General features: G+C 41.6%; 2 protein-coding genes across 8 annotated transcripts in view; both read right to left on the reverse strand.

Annotated features, from left to right (window-relative positions):
• The window catches only part of cacna1bb (calcium channel, voltage-dependent, N type, alpha 1B subunit, b), a 174,833-nt gene extending 171,516 nt beyond the window's left edge, over positions 1–3,317 (reverse strand). For 3 of the 4 annotated variants that reach the window (XM_069705713.1, XM_069705721.1, XM_069705704.1), the window contains exon 1: positions 2,180–3,316. In XM_069705713.1, coding sequence (XP_069561814.1) covers positions 2,180–2,457 — 278 coding nt within the window. In that variant the 5' untranslated portion in view covers positions 2,458–3,316. Of the gene's footprint in view, positions 1–2,179 lie in introns of all 4 variants that reach the window. The other variant, XM_069705695.1, reaches the window with a different exon arrangement.
• Positions 3,318–10,619: 7,302 nt separating this feature from the next.
• ehmt1b (euchromatic histone-lysine N-methyltransferase 1b) overlaps positions 10,620–18,364 on the reverse strand; it is a 32,738-nt gene continuing 24,993 nt past the window's right edge. For all 4 annotated transcript variants that reach the window (XM_069705750.1, XM_069705742.1, XM_069705734.1 and 1 more), the window contains 10 exons: positions 17,394–17,498; positions 17,145–17,299; positions 16,863–17,033; positions 16,432–16,576; positions 16,237–16,314; positions 14,929–15,044; positions 14,478–14,564; positions 13,506–13,584; positions 13,116–13,291; positions 10,620–12,056 (listed from right to left, as the gene is read on the reverse strand). In XM_069705750.1, the coding sequence (XP_069561851.1) occupies positions 11,867–12,056; positions 13,116–13,291; positions 13,506–13,584; positions 14,478–14,564; positions 14,929–15,044; positions 16,237–16,314; positions 16,432–16,576; positions 16,863–17,033; positions 17,145–17,299; positions 17,394–17,498 (1,302 nt within the window). In that variant the 3' untranslated portion in view covers positions 10,620–11,866. The remainder of the gene's footprint in view (positions 12,057–13,115; positions 13,292–13,505; positions 13,585–14,477; positions 14,565–14,928; positions 15,045–16,236; positions 16,315–16,431; positions 16,577–16,862; positions 17,034–17,144; positions 17,300–17,393; positions 17,499–18,364) is intronic.

Raw genomic sequence — 18,364 nt, forward strand, 5'->3', positions numbered from 1 at the left:
GAGAGAGTTAAGGAGCAGTTCAAAATGAGGTTGCATTCATTTCATTTCACAGCTGAATCATGACTGTTTTTACATGCGTACACTATAGTATGTTGGGCCTTCTTCTTTTTATATGGATAAATGGCTTTACTGGGAGTAGAATGACTAAACAATAGATTTTTGTAATCTATTTATTTTAATGAAATAAGGATGCAGACTCAGGCAGGCCACAGAAAATTACACAGAAAAGTAAATTATCCAGCCATGAATGCCATTAAACGTAAATATGGATGCATCCTGTCCATCAAACCAGAAACCTGCCGCCGTGCTCTGGTTCAGGGCATTTTGTAAAGAAAGCATCCTATACATGTGCCCACGATCCTTCCAGATGGTTGACCATTTCCAACCATTTTCAATGCTTGGCTCATTCTGCAATCCATTTTCACTGGGTCACTGCCCGCGGGTCAGGGCCTATTGAGGGCCTGTGAATCACAAGGGAATGTGGAGCTTATGACCATTAAAGCAAAGTCGCAGAATTATAATCCATAAAGACACCCCAACTACCCCGAATATGCAGCCAGAAAACAGTGTTCCTGATCATGAAATTTAGAAAGTAAAAGGGTGCAACGGCTACTTTCGCTGTTTAGCTGTGATTTTCAGTTTCTTGTGTTATTTTTTTTAATTACTGGATTACTTTGGTCCTGTGGAGCAGGAAGTTTCATTCATATCAACCCGTAGAGGGAAAAGATAAACTGATGACCACTTTTATTTGATTACAGGTAATGTTGCTCTCACCGTCACCCACAGAGCAGATCCAGCTGCCTGGTCATGTTTGTCACACAAAGTCTAGCTTCCCAGCTTTCACTGCGAAAAGACAGTCGCTTTAATTAACCATTTAATCCACAATAAAGCTTCATTTTTCCTCATAGAAATGTCCAAAAAAACGCTTTCCAACTTGATATAAATTCACTGCTTTTAACCCAAACTGCCACTAAAATGATCACTTTGCAAGTTCTATGAAAAGCACACTGGGTTTAAACTTAATAAAAAGGGTTTAATCAGCTGGATTTTTTTTTTTTTTTTTTTTTAAAGGGTGTATGAGTAGAAGAGTATTTCTTTACACTTGCATCTTTCTAAAAATAAAATTAAACATTCACTCTAAAAAAAAAAAAAAAACTTCAACAGAGTATTAAAATCACATGACTTGAGGTGATTTTACTTGTTTTTGGAGCAAATCATCTGTTTTAAGCTTCTTCTTCTTCTTCTTCTATTGACTGTGTTTATGAGCCGCTCTTGTGAATTCAGCCTTAAGGACTCATGTTGATAAAGACTCACAAACACGCTGATAACTCCCCACCCCCCCCCCCCCCCCCCCCCCACCCCCCTGGCTAAATCTCGCACTATTTTGAAGTGTGACCAGGACTCGTTGAGGCAGATATTTTTTGCAGTGTTGAACGAGTGGCGTGGAGCGGTGAGCGTGGGCGCCTTCAGCACCACGGAAAGCGCTCCCAACTAAGACAACGAGGCGGTGCTGCAGCCGTGGACAAGCGCTCTCTTTTCCTACCAAAGTAAACTACGCTGTTCCTTAAAACGTACCTGGGGAACACGAGGAGGGGCTGGCGGTCAGTGAACGCAGCGTCAGCGCTGACTTACCATCGCCCGTTTACGCACGCAGCTTTCTGTTGACTTCTAGCTGCTTAAATCAATACCGATGTTTGCTCATTATCAACTACAAGGAAGGGATGACTGTCCATGGCCGGTAGACTGTTGACAGCTGAAAATTTGACAAAATAACTTATCAGGTGGTGTGGACGCGTAGGAGCTGTAAAAAAAAAAAAAAAAAAAAAAGGGCTGGGAATAAAAGGGGCAGCACGAAAGGCGGATGTGAAGTCTTTCACTGGCCGCACCTACTGAGAAAACATCTTGTTTCGTGTGATGTTGAAGAGCGATAAGAAGCGGAGCGACAGGTGCAGTCCGCGCTGCGCAGAGAGGCACAGAGAGACATTCTGGTATAGCTACTCCACGGGCGTAAATATCTGGTCACACCACAGCACTGGTTACCACAACCAGAATCCAAATCACCACCTTAATTTGACAGCTTAACAAACAGGCCTACATGCGGTGGTGTGTGGTTGCCAAGGACAGTCGGGCTTTCGGCTACACCTGCTCTGTGCGTGGTGCTTATGGTCAGGAAGGATATGGCCACTCTGTTATTCGCTTTGCATACTTCCTGATGAGATTGTCCTCGCGGAAGATGAAGAGGGAGCGGTTGACAGTGAAGCAGTTCTGTTTGACAGGGTTCGGGTTGTAAATGGCCATTGTCCGGGCTCTCTGGGCCATCGACTGCTTGTACATCCTCTGCCCACCCGGAGCGCCACCACCCCGGGCGCCCCCTCTCCCTGCGCCCGGTCCACCTCGCCCTCCGCCGCCTGCGCTTCCTCCATAGCGGCTGGGTAGATCTTCTGCGAAGCGAGCCATTCTGGAAACGCACAGATCCAAAAGGGAAAATCCAAACTGGTGTCAGTGGAAACGGAGGGGAGACGCATCACAACCAACACGCTTCATCCAAACCACTGCTTAGCTTTAAGAGTGTAGAGAAAGCGCTGCGTTTGAAAGATTAAAAAAAATAAAAAAATAAGGTGGCCTCACTGAAAACCATGTTCTCCTGATCCTTTCCATTCATGCATCTTCAGTGGCATTTAAAACAGGAAAGTTTCGAGCAATAAAGCACTTCAGATGTGAATATATTCACTTCGACGAAGCTGTTGCATCATGACAGCCGGGCTTTAAGTGCAGAAAAATCACGCTCAAATCAAATCCGATCACCTTACAGTCCAAAATCCTGACAGCGTCGTGTCAGCATCCGAACACCAGTTGAAATGTTCAGGGTGTCAGTCAGAAATTAGCAGGAGCGGCAGAAAAACACTGAAATCCCTGTTTCCCTTTTCCAGCCGAAAGCAACAATGAAACCAGCCAATCCAACAAGAGCAGTTGTCCTGTGATTTCTGTTTGATCGCTCGCTGCATGGGGGCTGTGGGCTATAAAGCAAGTCCTCGGTGGAATAAGGAAGAGCGCATGTGACCAAAACGGGCCTATCGGAGACTGGAGCGCACAGAGGCGCTCCCCGTCTGTCGGCTGCTTCGAAGAGACTGAAACACTAATGAAGTTCAGAAAAGCCCCGAGGGGTCAAAACATGAGCGCTTATCAATTTCTCCTTTCGGAATCAATAACAGGAACTTTTTTTTTTTAATGCAGATCATTGCTGCAAAACTACATTCAGACTGTGGGGTTTGTGTTTGTTCCAAAAATTAAAAACCATATAGGGCTGCAACTAACGATTTATTTTTTTCTTTGAGAAATTAATCTGTTGATTGTTTTATTGATTTAATCGATTGGCTGTTTAGTCTTTCAAATAGTGAAAGAAGCCGATTTAAATGTCTTCTATTTTTCAGACCAACTAGTCAAAAGATATTCATGCTGGAATCATGCAGATCCAAAGAAACACGAAAATATCCACATTTAAAAAAGATGGAATTTGAGAATTTTAGCATTTCTTCATTTAAAAAAAGAAAGACCTAGAAACCTTTGACCAGTTATCAGTAGGTAATAAATTATCTGTTGAGATTAATCCATTAATTAACTCATCATTGCAGCTGTAAAATAATGTTGACATCATACAATTCTCTCTGGAATTTGTTGGAAACCAAATTGACATTTTAATTATGTAGAAAGTCTGCATAACTACCTCACAGAATTACAAAGTCTGCATAAATAAAAGAAGACATTTTACTGCAGTGTATATTACTCGTGAATATAAAACAGTTCCCATATTGTTTTCCTTTTGTGTTTTCAGCTCCTGTATTTTGTTGACATTTCTTCCCTTTGTCATTGTTGCTGTCCACTGTCTTTGTAATCTTATTTATTTTTTCTTTTCTTCAGACCTTATTAAATAAAATAAAACTGTTTGGATGCCTCCACCTGGACCGGCATGCTTGCTGAATGTGACATTAACAAAAGCTTGTTTCTTGCAACAAGGACATATTTCATTTTGGAAAACATTTGATTGACGTCATTCACAGTAAAAGAACAGTTCTCCTGTCGCGACAGTTCAAATGCAAACTCTTTTATTCAACAGGTTTGTTCAGTTCTCGGATGCTCAATCTAAAAAAATGTTTTGCCTGCTTTATTTTTCTGTCAAATTTTACAATAAACCATTCATACCGAGAGTGTTGCTGGTAAATGCAGTACGTGTATCTTAATGGCCTATTCTGTTGCTGTTAGTTATTATAGGATGGAAATAAACAAGCCATGTTTATGGTGCTTATATGGATCCCCAGATGTCAATAATTCAGGTGCTGGCCTGTTCAGATGAACATTAATTGCCATTTGGAGCGTGTGGCGTTTACCGGGGACGATGGTTATGCTTTTCAAATTAGATTTTGAAAATGGATTTAAATGCAGCATGAAAACGTTCTACTTTGCCACTTAGATCTAAAGCTTCGTCACTGAGCAGCGTCCGTATCTTCTCATTTTATCGCCAGCAGCCATAATACAAGAATAGTCTGCACCAGTGTTCTTACTGCAGGTCATCCTTCTGTGACTCAGCTCCTCTTAATATTCAGATTCCAAAAATGTTGTGTTGGATTTTTGGGGTTTTACAGATAAACAAATAGCTAATAAAAGCCTACTCCTCTGCCTTTCTCTATACCTTTTCACTTCAGCAAACATAAACTGAATGACCAAAAGTATGTAGACACAATACAGTGGTGTCCACGTGCTTTGAGCCAAAATCGGTGAGCTCAATGGTTTTAAAAAGGAAGGTGACTGAATACATTACAGTTTGGGACAAAACTGCACGATGTCATGTAGTCATGAATGTGTGAGTGTTTTACACCAAGTTTTATTACTCCAAACTTTGCTTACCTCTTCATAGGTAAAGCATTTGGTTCAGTCGAATTTACCAACAACATGTCAAACGTGTAAAGAAATGATTCTGTCTTGACTTGTTTTGCTCATAACTAATGAAATATCTTCAGTATAAATCCAGCTGAGCTCTCTGTTGACAACCTCTGCAGCCAAATCATGAACACAAACTCTACATAGGACTGAAGAGACACCTGCTGGTTAACAGAAGGTACTGCAAGAAGAATCAAACATTACTGTACTAAATAGTTTGAGGATTGTTCTGACACCAGATCAGCAGAAGAGACATTTTAGTCTTTATCCATGCATGAGCTAATATTGTTGCAGAACCTGTTAAATAATAATGTTTCTCACAAATAAAATCTCGACTGAAAATGAGTTGGTTTCAGATTCTTTTGTAAACTGTATTAACTATCTGAAAAGTGAGAGCTTTATTCAACAGGTTTAATATCCAACAGGAAGAGGCAGAACGAATTAGTGAAAAAAGTGAGATATGGGGCAGGTTGCAGGTTGTCGTCTGAAGGAGGTACTCAGCCTGTTCAAACTGTATCACCTGGTTTATTTAGCTGCTTTTATCTGACGCAAACAGTCAAAACGTGCATCCATAAACTTTGTGTCCATAAATGAAAAACCTGTGTGAAACTTTCTTGTAACCAAACAATCAACATTCTGGCTAAAGAAGTGTTTGCAGTATATCATCAGACATGACACATGATTATAGGTAATAGTATTGCTTTCGATGTTTAGGACATGTATATTATACGTTATACAGGTTATATGTTAAAGGTAATTAACCCACCCAGTCCGTTTTACCTGTTGAAATACTTTTAAAGGGCCAGTACAATTTATAAACTGCAGCCTTGTGGTTGACAAGAAGAGATTGCAGCTTCTACCTGAATGAGAGTTGATTTCTCCCTCAAAGTGACTTGAGTGTTTGTTGGATAAAAGCAGGTGTAGAGGTTTAGAGCTTTATAAACTAGGCGATATACTCTGTCAGGGTGAGAGGGTGTTATTGATATTGTATATAGATGTTTGTATATGGAGCCCAAAATGCTCCACCCATGGGTCAGGAAGTTACTTCTCCTTTCACTTTAAAGTGGCCGCAATTAGTGAAGGTGCATATTTATCCTTTACAAAACATCAGGGTCTATCTTTGTATTTACAATTTAGTTTGTTCCATAAAGGAACTATATGCAAACTTGTTTTTAAATGTTAAGTGTGAAGCTCTAACCTGCTGGTCAGCGGGTTGTGGTTCAGGATGTCGTGCCTCCTGACGGCCTGTCGGACTCCGTCTCTCCTTCCCCCTCTGCTCACTCCGTCCAGGTGGAAAACTGTGTCATACTTCTGCACGGTATCGTCGGCTCTCCATGACGGCTCCTCTGGTTCTCCCCCGCGGCTGCCCGTCTCCTCTGCGGGCCCTCGCTCCTCCTCGACCCGCTGTAAGGGACGGGGCCTCCGGTCAGGTGACGGAGCCCAGGTGTCCTCGTACTCCAACCCCAGGGTGAGCATCTTCCAGGAGCCGAAGGTGGCTGCGCGCACCGCTGGTGGGTGAAAGAAACCGACAGGTGGAAGTTTGGCATTTGAATGAATTTGGTCAAATAGAGGTTTAACCGATGTTGGGACATAACGGACACTAAGAATCAGTGAAGAAGTAAACTGCATTGTATCAGTGAGAGTTTTTAAAGTGGATCCCGTGCGCGCGCTACCTCCTGATTGATCAACTACGAAGGTTGGTCTCAAGGTGAGGAGGCGGAGCCTCGGTGGGATTAACCAATAGAGAAGCCTGTTAGAGCTCGAAGAAATACGTGAACTACACTGCAGGTGTCAATGAGATGTATCGGATTTTTTTTTTTTTGGTCATTTAAAAAAATAATAAACTATCCCCCTTGAGCACCAAATCAACGATGTTTGGTCATTTAAATGTGTATTTCTATTAACATATTAATTTTGTATAACAACTGCTGGTTCATATGTGATATAATATGAGTCATAGTCCATAAGGGGAAAAAAATTGTAAAAAAAAAAAAAAAAAAAATTTAAATGAAGAACTGTGTGCATACTTGTGCTCTAACGTTCACCATTTTGACCGTCAAATACAGAAACATGCAGTGGACTACAAGTAACTCAAAACGCCCCAAAACATCTTGGCTACATAGAGGAAGAGGAAGGGTCGGGACAACCGGCGTAAAGAATTTTTAACATTAGGGGGCCTGACGAAGCTGCAGCTGTTCCTGAACACCAATCAAAAGTGTTTCTTTTTCACTTCCGCTGCTGGACAGAAGAATCAGTGTGTTTATTGAGGGTGTTAAACAGAAGGCACAAAAACATGTTCATTTCTGTGTAACGTAATTAAAGCTGCAGGTATTTTTGCCAGGTGATGTGTTCACATGCTGAGTTTGTTTTACAGTCAGTGCAGAAGAGCAGTGTGCAGTTTGAAACAACACTACTCAGGCAAAGTTTCTGCACTACACATTTTGGAAAAGAGCACTGTTCTCTTCCAATTATCAAACGACCAAACGACTGCTGTAAAAAAAAGGGTTTAGGCTCATCAGTTTACACTGCGTGAACTATCTAAAGTCTGAGGGGGGGGGGGGGCACTCTGTCTCAGACTGTTTATAAAATTGGATGCTCGGTCCTCCCAAGTTTGTCCAAAGATGGTAATTTCTGGCCAAAAATCCATGATGGCAAAATGAAAACTCAAGGCTTTGAAACGGCAGTTCACAAACCAATGGGTGACATCACAGTGGGATGCAGCTTGTGCTATTTTAAACCCCTTTAGACTGGCTTTAAAAAAAATTCCATATTCTTACTTGATAATAAAACTATTTTTACTGTGAGGCTCCAAAAAAGACCGACAGGCCTGTGACGTAAAAGGCTATCCTCAGCCTCCCCGTTGTGTTTAGCAAAAAAAACAACCATGTAGTTACTGACAACAAAACTCTGGACTGAACAAAATAATTTGAATCAGTGATTCAGTATTTTACAAGTGAAGATCAGAGCCTGAAAAATGAACACATTTCATTTTGTGTTGCTGTCTTCTCCCTGTTGTTAATCATCTGGTGATCACTGCAGCTCTCTTGGGAGGTCTTGACCCTCCGGTAAACCAAAAGGCCTGTAATCACAATCTACTGCCCTGATGGGTGTTAATGCAACAAAAACACACGTGAAAAAGAAATATACAGAAGTGTTATAAACATGTAAACAAGCCACATATGTTATAAACCCAAATGAACGTACCGTAAACTACAGCAGATCGTCTCTCTCCCCATCTGGAGTTGTGGGGAACTGTTCTCTTCATGGCTGCTCCAGCTGGACGGTGGAGTGAAGTGACTGTTCAGTGCTCACGCAGCTCATGAAGGCCTGACGACAGGAGGCTCCGCCGTGCGGCACCGAGGGAAGGAGCACCCGAGACAAAACACAAAGTTTCTCCCACCTCGGAATGCGGAAAGGCTGCTTCCTGTCCTGCCAGTTAAGAAGTCCGTTATCAGACCGGCCATCTTCGATGCTCAGGGAGAAATTTCTCTGATTCAATTATTGACTCTGTTTTCGCTGTCCACCCTGGTAATCAGGAAGGGAGCAATCATCGGCCGGTTTATGAGACCTAAAAGCCCTCCAGATGCACAGCCACACTTCCTGCTGGCTCTGCTGTCCTTGCTGGTGCTACAGGGGACATTTTGAATCTGAGTCCTGAGGGTGTTTTACATGACAACAGCTGATTAGATTCATGCTTTTACTACTTTGCTGCTTGATGGAGTTGAGTTGCAGAGTGGGAAGGGACATAACATTAGTACACCGTGTACTTCACTTCGATATTTCCATTTTACGCAACAACTTCTCAGCTTCAGAGTGAAATAAAGCTTTTACTATTTTCCATTTACCTGACAGCTGTAGTCAGTTGTTATTGTGCGTACTAAGGCTTTAAAACTTGTATCTACTGTATGTTCTTGGGGGGGGGGGACCTTATAAAGCTCCTTTTAGCTGAATAAAACAGCATTTTTAGCCCCAGTAGTGGCTCTCGGTATGGCTTTGCTCAGTTTGGTCTACTGTTCAATATAAAACAAATACAGGCTAGACAGTCATGAAATATCTCTACATTCATTAATGGTCCTTTCAAAATGTCTCCTGATTCCATGACTTTTCCCCCCCAGTGCTACGAGTGGAGTGACCCTTTTTTGTGAAATCCTGAGCGATTTTATCAGTCGATATCGGCTTGTTACAGAGACAGCAGCATCGGCATATGTTAGCCAAAATATATACACTTTTCTTTTTTCTTTATCAAAAATAATGCAGTAAAAGATGCTTAGGGTAAATAAATCCCAGTGACTGTTCCAGTGCACTGATGTCAGTGTGGACAACAAACCTGAAAATATGCTGACTCCATTACAGGTCATTGTCACAAGTTTCATAAGAGTTTGACAACGATCAATGCAAAAACAAAATTTGTGTGTGCTGCATATACAATATTTATATAAAGAATATGGGCTAATATATCAATGTTGGAGTTGTTTTGCCCACTAATATCAGTATCAGTATAAATTTCCACTATCACTTTTTTTCCCCATCAGGTCAAAATTTCAATACTTTGGTTTATGACCAGCTACTTGAAAAACAATCAGATTCTCATCAGGTTCAGCTCTACTTTATATTTAATGCCAAATGTTGGCAGGCTAACATTTCAACACATTCCTTGCAGCATTTTAATTTTCAGTGTAGCCAGCTGTGACAAAGAACAACCCCACAGCTGTGTCTGTAGTGTGTATTTAGTCTTATTGAAAATATCTAAATAAATTTAGAGAACGGTCATTTCATTCAGTCAGGTTGGCCAGCAACAACTCTGTGTTAACATGTATTACATGTTAAAGGTTCTGCACACTAATATCTAATTAATGAAGGGATTATTTTCAGATGGACCGCCAGAACACTGATCCGAAGGAGTAATTTAGTTACTGACACCATATTGACTTATGGAAAACATCTATTAACTTCACATTTTTCGAGAGAAGTTGACGTTTTTTTTTGAGTGGGAGTCTATTGGAGCCAGAGGTGTTTTTGGAGCCAGCCCCTAGTGGACATCAGCGGTACTGTACTTTAAGGGACTTCCACATTGGCTTCACTTTTCAGACCCGAGACTACAGCCATTTTTCTTTGCAGACTATTGGTGCACGGAGGGAGTGAGGAAGATTAATCATCCGATAGACTGCTTCTGTCATGAAAAGAGCGCACTGGGTGGGTGTGTAGGACCTTTACGCTTTGACCTTCATACTTTAAACTCGTCTTTTACATTCTTGAGTTTGTTGCTCTGAAACTACCTTAGAGGATGAAAAGCTCTCCAAAAATCACGGCAAGAGCGAGAGGCTTTAAAAATCTAAATTGATTAAAGCAAACGGAGTGTGGGAAGTGTCAGCCGCTTCGATGGTGCAGCTGTTCAAATATTTCAGCAGCGGGCCCCGAGCCCGTCTGTCAGAACTGGCCCGCTGCTCGGTTCGTGCAGGTTCAAACTGACTGCGGGCTTCAGCTCCGAGATCTTTCAGAAGTGTGTCTGTGCTCGGCAAGATAAGGAGCTAAAAAAGCAATATATCTCTGGATATGAAGAATTCCTGCAAAATGAAAGAGCTGAAGAAACACAAGAGGCGGTGCGCTATTTAAATCCTGCAGCAGCATTTTCGGTAAACATTGTAGCAAACCGGTTTCCCTTCATGCAGACCGGGACGAGTATATAAATGCATTAGTATTAAATTTATTGAAAAAGATACAACCAATCAGATGGATGGTTCACGGTCCAGAAATATGTAACAGAACGTAATGGAAGTGCATTTTTATAACCTTTTTTTGTTTTTCATTTATACCTTTCAAGACTTTGCACAACAGTCACTGCTTTACTAACAACATTTAAAATGACGGCTTGGCTTCTTTCAGCAAAATCATGAAACAAAATTAAAATCTAACTACAATAACTACGATTAGAAAACTGGAGATAAATTTCAACATAAAAAAATTAAAAACATTCTCTTATTTTACAAACTATGTTCACTTGGGTAATAAAAATGAAAACAAAAGTAAAAACCTTTTGTCAGCACCATTTTCCTGTTTTTTTTTTTCTGACCAATTTTCCGTTTTGAGAATCAGTTCCTCCAGAACTGTGGAAAAACATCTGACATATTTCAACATGCTCAATAAGAACGTCAGCAATTTATTCAGACTAGACGCCTCGTTTCTGAGGAATGCTTCAGCATCTTTCTATCCCACAACCGATACTCGATCAATGAGTCGTAACTTAACACAAAAAAAAAAGAAGAAAAGTCTACTTCCACCACTTCTTTGTCTTTTACATAATTTTTGTTAATTTATCTTCAGCTGTGGGGAATGTCCTTTCAAATACTACAAGAAAGATGAAATGACAAAAAATAAAATGTGGCAACATAATTCAATATTTATCAGCTAATTTTGCTGGAATGGTTCACGGTAAATGACCTCAAAAGTCAAAAGAGTTACACCGAGCTGTCTGTTGAGGTTGTCCTCGCAAAAGACAACGATCCCCAAATCAACGACCCCCAAATTCCTTCATCATGACCTTTACAAAATCAATTTTAACAATGCCAACCAGGTATCTTAAAAAAGAAAGTCGAAATGCACAGTTTCTTCTTCCCAGCAAAGTTACGTATGAAATGTAAAGATGTAAGTGTCCCTGTGGTGTTTGCTGTGCGAGATGACTCCGCCTCCGGCTGCTCATCTTACGCAAGGTGGAATAAAGGAGCTCCGGGTCCCTCTAGGATTTCACTGTGCATTTGGTTCGGTGTAACAAAGTTTACAGGTTTTCATGAAGGTCGGTGGTCCATGGTTTTAATCGGAAATGGAAATACAGTACAAGTTCATCGATAAAAGCTCAAGGAGGACGGGGGTCGAGCGTCCCCACGTGTCTGTCGATCCGGACTTTGTGTAGCCAAACTTTAGTGTGTGGAGTGTTTTAGGAGGGACTGGAGGGACTGTTGGAAGAGCTGGTGTCGGGCAACGCGCTGGGCTGCTGCTGGCCCTCCGGTGTGCTGTCTGCCTGCAGGGACGCCAGGGCCGCTGATGAGTACTTGCACTTGGAGGAGCCACATTCGCAGCTGAGCAGTTTGCTTTTGACTTCCCAGAAGTGGTCGCCGTAGTTAAATCTGAGAGGGGAACATGAAAATACGAATGTTTAAGAGAAAGTGCTGACAAATCTAACGTGGGTAATAAAAATGACACCCAGGTTTAAAAAAAAAAAAAACACAAAAAAAACACAACAAATAGAAAGAACTACTCGTTACACACACGGGGACATGCAGCAGCACAAAGACGCAAAAGATTCAAAATAAAATGATTACATCGTGAAAGATTATTATTGTGAACATGAATCTGTGAATGAGCAGATCTGTTTGTACTGCAGGGAAGAGTTATTTCCTTCTACTTGGCAAATCTGCTGTTATAATAGCGATCCAGCAGGTGTAAGCACGCCTGTCTCTTTAAGAGAAAGGGGGCGGACGCTCTGATTGGTTTTAAAACACACTTACCATTATTTAAGAGCCAAAGCACCTTTCAACCACGTGTCTTACTTTGTTCATATCATCTCATGTTGAACTAGTAAAAGTGAATTTGCACACACAATACACACAACGTTGTTCGCTTAGATGGTTAAAGTTCAGCTCTTTGTCCCGATCGGTGTCAGACTGCAGGACATCAGGCTGCCGTAGCTCTGAACCGGCTGACGATGTGTCGTACTGCGGCGCCGAATGCTGCCGACATCAATGCGTTTGTAAACAGAATAAAATGGGCTGCATTTATCATCACCATCAACAGAGAAGCACAATATTCACCTCCACCGAGGAGGTGCAGTTTGTCTGTTTGTCAGCAGAACTACAGAAAAACTAGAGGCCTGATTGTCATGAGACTGTGTGGAAGTGTGCAGCGGGGGCCAAAGAAGCCATTCAACTTCAGAGTGGATCTGAATCATGGGGAAGAGCCACGAAATAGGTTTCACCTTCAGTAACGGTGCGAGAGAGAGCACTTTGCCTAAAATTGGATCATTTTGTGTTATCGTACTATTTGTGCACGTGTACATTTGTTTGTTTATTGCTTATTATCCTGTTATTGTTCATTTTTGTATTTTATTGTATTGAATTTGCATCTACACGTTAAACGAGAACAAAGACATGACATCAAAGTGGCAAAACAAAAATTCAAAGACGTACCCGAGCTCTTCTCCAGCCTTGATGTTTTCACTGGCAAAGAAGGCAATGTGTGGGAACCGAAGGTCCTGGTGCGTTGTGAACACTCGACAGGCGAACAAGTTTGGCTCGCACATGTGGTTGAGGAAGCGGCTGACGTTGCCATAGAAACGGGCATCGATGCAGTAGAGATCTTGTGGCTGGGAGGGGAAATAAATGAAAGGATCAAACAAACAAAAACAAAAACACAAAAAAAGCTGCAAGTGTGCAGTTGAAGGCGATTCTGCATGGAAGGATCAAATATAATGTTACTGTCATAACTGGAAAACATTCAAAGGGAAGATTTGAAATCTTGTAAGATTTCCCTCCACACATTTATTTTAGAACTAGTTTGCAGTGAACCTTTTCTTTTACCTTATCATCCAGACTGAACAGGTACGCGTCGTTCTGCCTCATCTCCGCTTCTGCCTCGGAGATGATCTCACCTACGTACCTGTTCAAAGGCAGACGACCTGTCAGCGGCTGCATTCATTTCAACACCGACGCTGTTTACAGCACGTCACATGTCATCAAAGTGGAATTAGAAGGTTTAATTTGGGAAAACTGCAGTTGGGAGATACCGAGCTTCAAAGATTTAACAGTCTCGCCTGTAGACCTGTGAGATTTTTGAAAGTTATTTTCAATTAAATAAATGACACCGCACGTACATTATTCAACACCGAACTATCATGAAAAAAAAACATAGAATGACAGCAGGCCTAGCCTTTAAAGACTGAACTTTCTTGGCCAACACATGCGAGTTAAAATAAAATTAAAAAAAAAACCAGATCCAGCACACTGCCTGCAGCAACTTTATTTTATTCAGTCGACAATGTAAAGATCAGGAACTCTCCTTAACTTTAACTGTCAAAGGACACCGAGGTGTTGTTTTTTTGTTAGCCAACATGTTTTTGAAATGGCACCAGAAACACTCGACACATATTAGCAGGATAGTGATTGGCACAACAGCTCTCCTGAACATGATGAAGCAGAAAGTATCGTGATGCTGCGTTCACAGTCGGAGCTACAACCATCTGGCAGGAGATGCAGAAGCTGCATGTGTACGGTTAGATAAATGCAATGCAACATGGCTGTCTCCATATTATGTCCACATTTCTAAATATGTTTTAATGACTTCTAGATCTGTGAGGATGCAAGCTGCGGCTGTGTTGCACTTCCGTGTGTTTTTTGTGGTTAACGCCTGTGGAGAAACTGTCAAGTTATTATTATTTTTTTCTGGATTAAAACTATGTTGGAAAATACTGAAAGACTGAGTCACAGGACGAACAAATAACTCCAATAAAAAGACTCAGAAGTACAAGATCCTCCAAACAGTGTTTGACTTACTCGCATATGAAGCTCCCCTGTGGTATGTCCTGCAGTGTGCGGACACCCCAGCCTTTCTTACTGGTCCTGAACAGCTGAAGTCGGGTCCTGCAGGATCGACATCTTTAAGCAACACTGAAGTCGGTGTTTAACGTTCACACACAACGAACTGCTGCACATCACATGAACACTTGTATCCCCGTACGGCCCGACAGGTCACATCTTCCTACGGTGCCTCCTGCTCACTTCCACCGACAGAGATGTTGTCAGGAGTGAAATCTTTTCTCAGGCTGGAGCTGTCCTCTTGTGTTTGTAGGTGCACATTTCTCAACTCTGTCTACAGAAACTCAAATGACTGAAGTAAAGATAACCTCTTTACAGGTGCACTTTTTTTTTTTTTCCCCCACTGCCCTGCTTAAAACAGCTGACTGAATTTGTGTAGTTTTGTTTACGTGATGTATATTTCAGATACCTGAGTCCGTTTTGTACCACGCGGTTCTTGCAGGTCCTCCAACAGGAGCAGGCGTGGTTACACTCGAAGATGAGAGGAGGCTCCTCGCGGCAGAACTCGGGGAGAAGACGCCCGCTCTGAACACGACAAAATACACATCCAGTATTCTGCATACAGCGGTGGAATGTAACCAAGTACATGTACTCACAATACTCAAATACTGTACTCAAGTCCAATCAAGAGGTATGTCTACTTTACTTGAGTATTTCCATTTTCTGTTACTTTATACGTCCAGTTGGAAATAATGTACTTTTTTTCCCGCTGCATTTATTACAGCTGTAGTTACCCGTTAATTTTAAAAATTGTATTTCAAATATAAAATCCATGACCATCTTGTTGCATGTGCATTGTGATACTTCAATTGTACATGTATCACGTATTGAAATTAGCTTTAACAACATTAAAATGCTGCTCACATGTTCATGTCAGACAAATAATAGTCCAATACTTTCCACATGATGAATATAACAGTTGAAACTGGGACATTTTGCATAATGAGTATTTCTACTTTTGATACCTAAAGTGCATTTTGCAAACACTACTTATGTACTTTTACTTAACATTTTTTCATGGCTGCTTTTAGTAAGTAAGTAAAAGTTCTAAGTACTTCTTCAACCACTGATCATGATCATTTCAGCTGATTGAAATCATTTTGCATATTGAAGGTCATTTCTGATCATCTGTATAAAAACAGCTGTGAAACTAACAAACGTCTGATTTCCATGTTTTCCCTCATTTACAGTTTGATTAACGCCGTTTTAATGACATCAACTCATTTCTTCCCTCCTGTGGTTTAATGACACGAGTGGAAATTTAGCTCCACCAACTGTTAACATGGAGGCGCATAACTTTTAATATTTTTGACCACATTTTGATGAGCATCTGTTGACATACATCATGGTTTTAGTTGTAAAGCTAAACACCGCAGCGCTGCTGAGGGAACATTTTGGTTTTAAGCCAATTGAAAAAAATAAGCGCACAAATAACTTGGTGTTTTTGTAGATCTGCAGAAAAAAGAAAAAAAAAGGCGGAGGTCAAATGCTCTATTTATATGTTATATGCCAAGAAGTTGCTCTTCTTCTTCATGAGGTGTACATCTATTATTAAAGTATGGTTAGGTTGCTATTATAATAGTAGCAGAAAATGGGCAGAAAAAGACAAGTCAATTTCAATCATTTGAATGAAACATTCAATAATGACAGCCCTAGTGTCCACATACTTCTGGCCTCGTTAAAGAAGACTTGATCCTTGTAGTAATTTAGCTCTTACCTTGTCGTACCAGCAACGCAGACTGAGCTGTCCACACATGCAGATACATGCAGAACAGTCTTCCTTACAAACACAATACTGTTGGCAAAAGATGGAGAGAAACATGACATGGGTCACATCACACAACCAAAACATAAGAAAAAAAAAACAACTTTAAAATCCTTGATAAGATGTTTTTTTGTTTGTTTTACTCACCTGTAAGTGTGTTATGTTCCTGTCGATGTTCATCGGGGAAGTGACGCAGTTTTCAGAAATGTATTTGTAGTCGTCTGGGTAATGATCACCGTCGACAGAGTTGACGCAGGAAATGGGAACTCGCTCCTGCCCCAGCGCTATATCACTACACACACACACACACACACACACACACACACACACACACACACACACACACACACACACACACACACACACACACACACACACACACACAGGGGTCAGGGGCTGTCAAACTTTTTAAAGACAACAAAATCTGAAGCCGAGGTTCAAGTGAACAAAGTCAGAGTTAAGACTGTAATGATTTTAGCTGTCTACTTGTGTGCCCGCCCCAACACAGCCCAGTGCATTTTTAACACTGCTATTTATATTCTGAATGTCTGCTTTATCCCTCCCAGTATAAATTCAACCTGTGAAGGACTTTCTCTTCTGCTCGGCTCGGCCTGATGTTGTTGGCATCCCTCTCCTTCCTGTTGGCCTGCAGGGCGGCCCAGGCCTTCGAGTTGTGGCTGCAGCAGTCCGGAGGAGTTTCTCCCTCACGGTTCTTCAGAAACACATCTGCCCCTCGAGACAGGAAGAGCCTGAGGACACAAAGGCCGCGTTCTCACTGATCATCCACAACAACCCACTTCCTCCGAGTCCATCCTCTTGTTTTGAGCTAAATCCAGTAATTGGGTGAGCTGGTAACTCACGTGACACAGTCCAGGCGATTCTCCCGTGCAGCGATGTGCAGAGGCGAGTCTCCGTGGATGTTGACGGCCTGGAGGTTACAGTGGGCGTTCAGCAGCAGCTCGGCGATCTCCACGCTGCCGGAGAACGCAGCCCAGTGAAGGCAGATGTTTTCTTCCTGAAAAGTAAACAACACAAACAAACAAACAGTTGCAGAAACTTTGTTTCTGTAAAGCATGTCAAACACGAGGAAAACGGACTTCTGAGCCCACCTTGTCCGTGATGGTGATGTCGGCTCCTTTGGTAAGAAGCAGCTCCACCTGGTCCACGTGTTTGTACTCTGTGGCCCAGATCATGGCTGTCCAACCGCCATCATCCTGTGGAACAATAATACTTCAAACTCAGCCGAGTTAAGATGAAACAGGACAACACGGCAGCGATTCCAAACAAAATCCTCAAAAGATCGACAGCGTTGGCTCTCCGGTCCTCGTTGACAACCGTCTCTAAACTTAAGAACACCGTTTCCCTCCTGGTGCTCAGGTTTATTTTCGGACAGACTGGGTCAGTCATGACATCACAGCTGTCCTGATGGCTTCCTACTTACAGCAAGGTCAGACACCTCACACAAAGACACATCAGACACAGTGCAGTCCTTCCTCCTAGCTCTGTTTAACTCCCACAGCTGTCAGTCTAATTTACTGGCCTCACTGCATATTAATAAATAATAACTTTATTTATGGGCCACATTACAAAGAGCTCTACAGTAATAAATAAGGATTTAAAGTATTTTAAAATAAATAAATCAGAAACCTAATTCTGAAACCAGGCAAAGGAGGAAACATGTTTTTGTTTTTTTTAACCAGGATGTCTTTTAACTCACATAAAACTGCCTGATTTCACCTGTGCAATATTGTCAAAACATTGCGAACATCCTGTCTTGGAGTTAAAACTAGTCCATACATGTATTACTTCCAGGCTGGACTATTGGCATTTCTTATTTTCAGGACATCCCAATAACTCCAGCGACACGATTTGGCAAGAGAGATCATATTTCTCTTATAATATCTTCTCAACGATGCAGAATCCAGGATAGAATTAAAAATCCCTCTGGTTACATACAAAGCCCTGAATGACCAGGCTCGATCGTATCTCCGTATCATCCCAACGGGTCTGCTTGTGTGTTTTTAAAAGTAGAACGGGAGCCAGAACCTTCAGCTTTCCGGCTCCTCTCCTCTGGAACCAG

Source organism: Brachyistius frenatus, unplaced genomic scaffold (assembly GCF_029030835.1).
Source record: "Brachyistius frenatus isolate BFR_SWC_R1_liver_20210118 unplaced genomic scaffold, ASM2903083v1 Contig_3, whole genome shotgun sequence".
In the NCBI taxonomy this organism is placed as follows: domain Eukaryota; kingdom Metazoa; phylum Chordata; class Actinopteri; family Embiotocidae; genus Brachyistius; species Brachyistius frenatus.